The sequence below is a fragment of the Belonocnema kinseyi genome, chromosome 2 (assembly GCF_010883055.1).
Source record: "Belonocnema kinseyi isolate 2016_QV_RU_SX_M_011 chromosome 2, B_treatae_v1, whole genome shotgun sequence".
Lineage (NCBI taxonomy): Eukaryota > Metazoa > Arthropoda > Insecta > Hymenoptera > Cynipidae > Belonocnema > Belonocnema kinseyi.
In genome coordinates this window covers 131559293-131569175 of record NC_046658.1, presented here as the reverse complement: position 1 = coordinate 131569175, position 9883 = coordinate 131559293, and the positions used below count along the sequence as shown (strand labels likewise).

The window sequence follows — 9883 nt, the reverse complement described above, 5'->3', positions numbered from 1 at the left end:
ATTATCGAATATTTTTCACGTGAAATTTATTAGTAAAGATTTTGAAACTTTATTGACACGTAGATGACAATTGATATTTCTCTAAGCAAAAGCATTCTCTAAACTGTATCGATAAATTAAAGAAAAGAAATAGAAGGTTTCTGAAATAAGTTTAAAAAATATTCTTGTTTAAATACTATATTACATGAACATCCCTGATTTCCTGAATATCAATATCATTATCATAACTTAATCGATTCATCCTCTAAAGATACACTAGCCATTAGGATGCAAATACTAAAGTTTACACCGATTTTTTCGAGAAACAACCATTCTAAAAGTTAAATTAAAATTCTCCATACCCATCAATTTAAAAGTTGAATGGATTACTTGAAAGCTTATTAATGACTAGTTCAGATTTAGTTTTCAAATCAGTGTACTAAAAGTATTTGCCTCGAAGGATAAAAGAAAACACAAACCCGATCACATCCTGTCATACATTGTCATACTACTCAGTAAATAACATCATTATTTGGTATCTGGGTACTTTTATTTTTCTAGTGAAATTACCGAATATTGGTTATGTGGAATTTATTAGTAAAAATTTTTAAACTTCATTAACAGATTGATGACAATTGATATTATTTTAAACAAAAGCATTCTCTAAACTGTATTGAGAAATTAAAGAAGAGAATCAGAAGGTTTCTTAAATAGTTTTTTAAAAACTAAGTTACCTGAGCAGCGTGAATATCCTTAATATCATTATCATAACGAAGTCTTTGCAATCTTAAACTACGACTAGTGAGGGCTAGAGTCTCTAGCCATTAGGATACATTTACTCAGGTTAGAATAATACCAATCTTTTCGAAAGTCACACATTTTTTAATTAAATTGAAATATTCTGCATACCCAAATTTTAAATTTTGTAGGTTTATTTAAAAGCTCATAAAGGACTGAGCATCCCAGATATCTTGCATATCCATATTATGATAAGGACAACTTAGTCTATTTATCCTTGAACCACACACCAGCTATTAAATTACAAATACTTCGGACCTTTTCGAGTGACAACGATTCTAAAAGTGAAATTGAAATAATTTAAAAGTTTGAAGGATTTCTTGAAAACTTACAAACCACTAGTTTAGTTTCAATTTTCAAATCTCACTTCACCATCACAGTCTGCGACGAAAGCAATAATGAAACACAAACCCGATCACAACCTGTCATACTCGGTTATACAATTCAGTAAATAAGATCCTTGATTGATAGCTGGATACTTTCATTTTTCTGATGAAATGACTAAATCTCATTTCGTACTCGAAAATTAGTAAACATTTTGAAACTTAATTTATACAGTCGCTCTAAAATAAAGCATTCCCTAAACTGTATCTATAAGGAAAGAAACCGAACATGTTTTTAATTTGAGACTAAATTAAACTAATTCTGAATTACCTGAGCATCCTCGATATCCTCAATCTGATCATTATCAACATCATGAAAACAACAACTTAGTATATTCATCCTCGAACCCCACAATAGCCATTAGGATACAAACACTCAAGAAGGTTTGACACCAATCCTTTCGGGGAACAACAATGCTACAAGTGAAATTGAAATGTTCCATACCCACCAATTTAAAATTTCGAAGAATTTCTTGAAAGCTCATGAACGAGTAATTTATTTCAATTTTGAAATTTAACTCTTTACATAGGTTGCACGAAACTGGATGAGATACTATCGTTATAAGGTCGTGGAACAAACTGAACGTCAACGTACAGCACGTGTGGATGTAGTGTTTACGAGGGACGACACGCTCGAATTGACTTTAAAAAATTTTATCTAGTCAGTAGACCGCTTAGCTGTTCAAAGAATTTAGTACGCTCCGCTGCCCTATTTCGCAGTAAATTAATCAATCAGGAGCTCAAGCTCGATCTCGAGCTCAAGTGAATAATACTTGGGGCCCTGCAGCAGCACAGTTCAATACTATTTTAATAAGTTTCAAAATCATTTTCACATTTCAGAGATTACTTTTTTCACTCTTTCCCCTATTCCCTTATTTTTCCCTATTTTCAAAAATTCTTCATTTTTACCTGTTTTCAGGAAACTTGATCTTTTCCTGTTTTTTTGTTGTTGCTAAAATGCGAACTGTATTTTAAAAAGCCAATAGGAAAATCCAATTACTTTTGTTTGAAATATTTTTTTTCAAATTCGTGTTCTTTTGTTGTTGCAATAGACTGGTTTTTTATTTAAATCGAAATCTTTCCTTGTAGAAATATCAACTATAACATTTTTTCTTAAAATTCATCATTTTTGATTGGAAATTCAACTGATTGGTTGAAAATTTTACACCATGTTTAAAAAGAATTTTTTTTAATTCGAATAGTTTAGATGTAAATTTAACCATTATTTTAATTCGATATTTTTTTCCTGAAAATTGATTTTTTAAAATGAAAATGTACCTATTACATTTTTCGCTAAAAACTAATCTTTTCTAGTTTGGGGATTCAACTGCATGGTTAAAATTCTTCATTTTCAATAGAAAATTAATACTTATGGTTGCAAATTGATATTTTTATTGAAAATTCAAATATTTAGTTAAAAATAATTATAGAAGTAAAAAAAACCTTGAACACTATTGCTTTAAAAATTCGTATCCTTTGGTTGATTTGAACTGTTTTTTATTTCAAACTAAAATCATTTTTTTTTAAATGCCAACTTTTACATTTTTCATTGAAAAATCATCTTTTTTTGGATGAAACTCGAATCACTTCTTTAAACTATTTTCAAAAAAATTAATTTTTGTTCTAAAATTCATCAGTTCAGTTGAAAATTCAACTGTTTGCTTGGAAAATCCAAAATTTTGCAGAAAAAGGCTGTTTAGTTGAAAATTAAATATTTTTTGAAAATCATATTTTTGGTTTGAATATTAAATTATTTTTTACAGAAGTTGTCTTTAGGATTAAAAAATTCATGTTTTTCGCTCAAAATTTTATCTCGTTTGGGAAAAAATAAAATAGTTTGGTTAGAAGTGCCCGTATTTTTTTTTTTAATTTTGCCTTTTTTATTTGCAATTTATTATTCTGGTTTGAATTATATTAATCTTTTTAGTTGAACTTTCTACCGTTTTGGTTTAAAAAAATGGCTACAACCTTGTTTTTTTGTGGAAAATTATTTTTTCAGCTAAAACTTTTTATTTTCAAACTCAACTGTTTGGATTAAACTTAAACTACTATGTTCAAAATTTCACTCTTTTTTTGTTTCTCTTTTTTTTTGAAAATGCATCTTTTGAGTGCAAAATTTAACTATTTGATTTAAAATGGATGTACTTAGTTGAAAATTCGTTTTTATGGTAGAAAATTGATTTTTTTTTAATTAATTTTTTTGGTTTCAACTATTTCACTAGAAATTAGTTTAATTTTTTTTAAATTAATATCTTATACTTAAAATTTTTATTGGAAAGAAATTTGGTCAAAATGCATCTTTCTTGTTGAAAATTCCACTATTTTGTTAGCAATTAGTTAAAATTTCTTTTTTTGGAAAATCAATTTCTGAAAATAAAAGTTTTTATTTGAAAACTTAACTACTTGGTTGAAAATTCAACCTTTCTTTGGCTTATGTTTTCATCGAAAAAGCTCCTTTTTTTATGAAAAGTTCATTGTTTTAACTAAAAGTTTTTATTTGTAAATTTAACTTTTATGGTAGAACTTTTAACTATTTTGATACAATTTTTTCTCTTTGGTAATTAATTTTTTAATTAAAAATGTAGCTGCTAGAGTTTTGGTAGAAGATTCGTCTTTTTTGGTAGAAAATTTAGTTTTGTTGTTGGAAATTAATCTTTTTGGTGAAGGATTCAACTATTGTAAGAAATTCGTCTTTTTTTATTAAAGAAAACTGTTAGAAACTTGGTTTTCTATTAGTAAAAAATTAATTTTTTTTAACTGAATTTTTACGTATATATTCCATTTTTGATTGTAAAAATATTTTTTTTAATTTTTACATTTAACTATTTAGCTAAAATCTTTTTTAATTTATTGAAAATTTGTCTGTTAATTAAAAATTAATCTTCTTGGTTAGAAATTCAGCTTCTCTTTTGTTTATCTACTGGTCGATAATGCATCTTTTTAATTAAAAATTTTACTACTTCATTTAAAATTCGTATAATTAGTTAAAAATTGGTCTTTTTTGGTAGGAAATTTTTTTGTTTTGTTAAAAATTAATATTTTTTGTTACGGATTCGACTATTTTGTTAGAAACTAATCGTTTTTGGTCGAAGACAACTGGTTGAAATTTTGTTTGTTTGTTAGAAATTAATTTTTAAACTGAATTTTATGTATATATTCTATTTTTGGTCGAAAACTTATTATTTTTATTTGAAAATATTAACTATTGGATTAAAAGTTTAATTATTAGATCGAAATGGCTCATATGGCGGAATTTGGAACCTTTATTTTAATTTTATAATAAATGGAGAAAAGTGTTAAACTTTTGTAAATTTTTGAAAATATCACCGAAGTTTTTAAATTTTGAAAATCTATGGGGAACATGTTAAATATTAAATATAAATATTAGTTTATTGTGACAATGGTATTTTAAATATTTTAAATATTAGTTTATTATAACGATGGCATTTTGCACTTTCAATTTTTAATTAATAAATCATTTCGAAAAATTTATATTTTAAACCTAATTTAATAAATTCGATTAGTAAATTGTGTTGAATATCGGTTTTTTTGTTAATAACAAACTATGATTTTAGATATAAAAATACACCTCAACACAGAAACTTAAAATTTTTTGAACATGGATATCGGAAATATTTAAAAATAATATAGATGACAAAATACTGAAAATATATCACAGAGACTTTACAAAGATTTAAAAATATTTTTTAAAAATTTATGAGATTTAAACAACTATTTCGGGCATGTTATTAAAATCAAGGGACATTTTGGGAAAATTATTTTTTCTCAAAGTGATTTCTCCCTTGAAAGTTTCTTTTTAGAAATGTGCACAACTGTTCTTTTTTAATCTGTAAATTTTTTGTATAAAATGGATAATGTACCGCAAAATTGATAAAACGAATATGGGTCAATTATTTCGCTCTCTAAATTTTTTGGATAGGCAAAAGAGAAGGAAACAACTTTTCTTCCGTAACAGAAATAGTTGACCCTAATTTTCGAGTGTGTTCGACTCAATGATTTCCGTTTCATCAGAATGTATCCATCATTTCCTGCCGGAAACTTAGTCGATCGTCTTTGCTGAATGCAAAATTGGCCAATCAGAAAAAAATGTCTTTAAATCGAAAAACGAATTTATTGGCTCTGAGAAAAATAAAAGTTTATTTAATTCAAAGAAATTTCTTTTGATAACAAAATTACAAAAAATGATTGAAACTATTTTTAATCTCTTAGTATCACAGTATTATTATTATTCATAATTTTTGTTGATAACAAATGTACAATAATTAATTGCTAATATCCATAATATTAAAAATAATATCTAATTTTTGTTGTTTAAAATCTTAAAAAATCTTAATATTTCCTTATCTTTTACATCCTTCATAGTTTTACATAAATATTTAATTTTTTAAAAACTTCTAAATATCTCCTAAACTTAATCCAATTTTTTCTAAAATTTTGTATTCTTAAGAAATTAAACAATTTTTTTTAAAATCATGTATAAATAATAGATTTTGGTTTTTAAACATTTCAGGTGATAATCTACAATACTTTTCAATTTGCTCTCAGAATTCATTTTTTCAATTAAGAATAATTTCAAATTTGTCCATGAACCTTAGGTATATTTTGTTATTCTCTTGGAAAATTTCAAAATTTTCATAACGCTTTGAAATTTGGTTTCGAAATCTTTAAAAATCAAAATTATGTTTAAAAAGGCTTTTAATCTTTTTAAATCTTAAATTCCATTTGAAAAATACGAATATTTAAGAAAATAGTTAATTAATTAATGAAAAAGATTTCAAACAAAAAAAACTAAATTTTAACCAAAAGAGACAAATTTTCTACAACATGGTTAAGTCTTTTTATCCGAAATATGAATATTAAACAAAAAAAGTTAATTTTAAACCAAATGGTTGAATTTTGTAACCAAACAGATAAATTACAAAAAATAATTTTTAACAAAAATTCTTAAACACTTCTAAATTTTGTTTCGAAATATTCAAAATTCCACATTGTGTTTAATATTTTTTTTAATTTAACAAAATGTTTAATTACGTGTACAAAAAGCCGAATATTTTACCGAATATTTGATTCCTTAACGGAAAAACATTATTTTGCAATAAGTTTCATTTCTTTCAAAGAGATTAAACTTTTACTGAAATGATGAATTTTCTACAAAATAGTTTACCTTCTACTCGAAAATATGAATTTTAAGCAAAAAAAGGTAATTTTAACACTATTAGTTCGATTTTAAAAGAAATAGATGAAATTTTTAGTAAAATAAATCATTTTTCACCAAAAATATTAATTTTTCTCCAAAAAATACGAATTTTCAAGAAAAAATGTAATAGTGGACATTTCAACCAAAACAAAATTTAATTTTTAATTCAAAATAGCTGAAATTATAGCAAATAGACAAATTTTCAACAAAACAGTTCAATTTGTAACCAAACAGTTGAATAAAAAAAAATTATTTTAAACCATTAATCGAGTTTCTATAAAAAAGACGCATTTTTAGAAACATACACGAATTTTTAACTAAAAAAGATTTATTTTCAATCAAAAATGGAATAGTTAAATTGTCTTAAAATTTTACAGTTTTTTCAGTTTTAAAAAATTTATGAAATTGTTTAAAATTTTCTTTAAGAAAAACAACTTTTTTTAATTAGAAATAATTTATTTACTTCCTCTAAAAGAATAGTTTTTGGTTTTCTTCACACTTCTCAAAATTTGTAAAAAGCTTCAAAATTTTTTTACGAAATCTTTGAAAACTTGTATTGCGTTTTAAATTTTTTGAAATACTATACAATTTTTAATTATTTTTTAATCTTTTCAAAAAATTCTTCATATATTTTTTAATGATTTATATTTTGCATACTTTAAAAAATTATTTAAAAATTGTATGAATTCTTTTCCAAAATTTTTGGAAATCTATGGAAATGTTTTTAAATCTATTTAAATATTTTTTCAAAATTAAGTTTAAAAAAATAGAAAATCATTAAAAAATATCCCAGATATCTTAAGAGAATTTTTGTATTTTCTTAAAATCTTTCAAAATTCTTATAATGTTTTTAAACTTTTTATTGAAAATCTTCAACAATCTAGATTGTGTTGAAAATTGTTTAAAACATTTACTAGTTTTAAATTATTATTCTTCATTACAATCGGCTACATACTTTTTTTAAATTTGCAAAAATATACATTTGGTTTTAAATTTTTTCAAATCTCAAGATTTAAATTATTTTTAAATCTTGCCAAAGCTTCTCAGACTTCTGAATATATTTTTAAATATTTCAGTGTTTCTGTACAAATTTAAAATCTTGTAAGCTTAAAAAAATTGTCTGCAAATCTGCCAGATTCTTTGTCGACAAATTTAAACATCTTTGAATCCTAAAATTAGTCTTTCAAAATTAAAACCTAAATCGAAAAACTTTTTCCAGAAATCTTATTGGAAGTATTTTAATTTTTTTACAAGATTTTTGAAAATATTTTTTTTTGTTTTGTTTAAAAATATTTACAAATAAGATTTAAACATTCAAATTTATTTTTGTGGTTGTAACGATTAAGAAAAATATCACATTTGTGAAAATTTTAACTTGTGAATCCAGACACGAATTTTTATTCCCGGTTAATTTTCGGTTATTTTTTAGTTTTCCAGGTCAGTAAACACCCAGAAAAAAAATTCTTTGGTTTATAGAAATGTTTTTTTGTTCCAATGCAAATTTTTCTTAACTTCAAAATCATGTTCTTTAACTTAAAGTTATTTTTGGTATAATGAAAAAAAAATCTTAAGGAAACGGTTTTTTTAGTTTCACCTTTTTTTGCGCACATTCGGGCACCTGGGAGTCCACCAGGGTACATTTTTTCGTGCATGTGGAATAAAAATGAAAAATCAGCTTCGGGGTATCAACAATAAAAAAATTCAACTTTGAGTGGATTATTAATTTCTCATCAAGCTATTTCATTCATGCACTTGGAATGTGCAGAGTAATAATAGAATTAATAATAATTTAATTAATTATTAATTAATAATTCATTAGTCGTTACAATCTGTGAGAGGCAACCTGACGTGCAATATTGTGCTTCGATTTACAGCATATCCATTTCGCTAGGGAGAGCAGCTTTCGGGTTTTTTGTTTTTTGTCCCGTTAAGACTCACTTTTGATATTTATTTATTGAAATAAACACCAAGGAATCTATTTGCATTGAATAATTGTTAAAAATATTGAAAAAAATGCCCAGTGGGCAAAAAATTAAGGATGTCCTAGATACGACTTTGGGACATCCCCAGAACGTCTTTTGGAACATTTCTTTTGTATATCCTAAGGATGATCTAAAGACATCTAATGTTAGTGCAAAAGATGTCCCATTGACGCCCTATGTCTTTAAGACGTCTTTAGAGCATCTTTAGGATTGTGCTGACATAGGACGTCCTAGGAACGCCCCAAGGACGTTCTTAGGACGTTCATAGTTTTGTGCCCACTGGGTGCATATCGTGGTACCCCAGGTGTTTAAAAAAGTGGATAAAGTCACGATCATTGTTACCTGGGTGAACAGCTTGTTGTAGCCCGAATTGTGTTGATTGTATCCAATCATTGCCGAGACCATCGGCCACCTGTTCCGCCGACTTCTGGGTCGCTTCTTGCGCTTTTCTACTTTAATCTTCAGCTTGACGCAAGATCACTCAAATTCATCTCAAAAACTCACTCACTTTAAAGTTTTTTGTTTTTCAACACCACACCTTCACATGTTACACCATATTCAGAAATGTAAGCAAGACTTTTTTCATTTCCGGCGTCTGCTTTTTGCGTTTTCTTTTGCACGCCATTCAAATCGCCTTTAATTCTTCCAGACTAACATTTTTTTTTGAGGGAACAGGAAAATTTTTTTGACGATGTGAGGAACTCGATTTGGATTGCCGCCATGAAGAAAAGTTGGCAATTCCGCTTCTAAAAATGGAGACATCGATTCAATAACACCTCTCTAATAGTATATAGGCAGAAGGTTTTCTGATTTAAAACTTCTATTTTACCGACATAGAGAACACAACACGAATTAAGTGGTTTGTGTCCGTGCTAAGTTCTAGAACGTTGGTGCAATAAAATCTTCGAGAAACTCAGCGCAGACACGAACCACTTGAGCCGTCTGACGTTCTCGATGTCGATAAGGTAGGACTTTTTTTTAATAATGCACCACAAATAAAAATTTCAAAATATTGTTTTCGAGTGAATTAATTAAATAATTTCTTTTTTACGAGTTAATTATTTTTTTCTACTAGAAATACTGTCTTCGTTCTATATGCTTTACGAACGTATCTTTATCCATTAGGTAATTACATGAAGTGACTCTTATTACATTGGAGCACGAAACTCGACTTTTTAAATGGAATCTAGAATAGGAAATCGTGTAGTAAACAGAAATTACGGCTGAATTAATAGACGGAGTGAACTATATTCTATATTTATTTACGAGCTCGAAGCAACTCAATGGCCTTTTGGCTGGACTAAGAAAGACTGAAGGAAAAACCCCTCTGCGTCGTAGAAATGTACGTTTTGTTTCACAACTCCGCACAATTCTAGACGAGCGCGCAACGCAGTTTAGAAATCGTCAATGTTAGTTTTTCCTCGAGTTTTCCTCATTAGCTGGAATTTAGTTTATATTTTGCGTTTGATTATGCCAGGGACTATTTTTTTTCAAGTCTCAGGCAACGTATCTTTTTAATTTGT

At 26.5% G+C, this 9883-nt stretch overlaps 1 protein-coding gene across 6 annotated transcripts in view; it reads right to left on the bottom strand.

Moving 5' to 3' along the window:
- The window catches only part of LOC117182302 (voltage-dependent L-type calcium channel subunit beta-2), a 114090-nt gene that overhangs the window by 81105 nt on the left and 23102 nt on the right, over nucleotides 1-9883 (bottom strand). For 5 of the 6 annotated variants that reach the window (XM_033375447.1, XM_033375469.1, XM_033375478.1 and 2 more), the window contains exon 2: nucleotides 8703-9106. The exons of the other annotated variant lie outside the window; for it this stretch is intronic. In XM_033375447.1, coding sequence (XP_033231338.1) covers nucleotides 8703-8765 — 63 coding nt within the window. In that variant the 5' untranslated portion in view covers nucleotides 8766-9106. The remainder of the gene's footprint in view (nucleotides 1-8702; nucleotides 9107-9883) is intronic. 6 annotated transcript variants of the gene reach the window in all.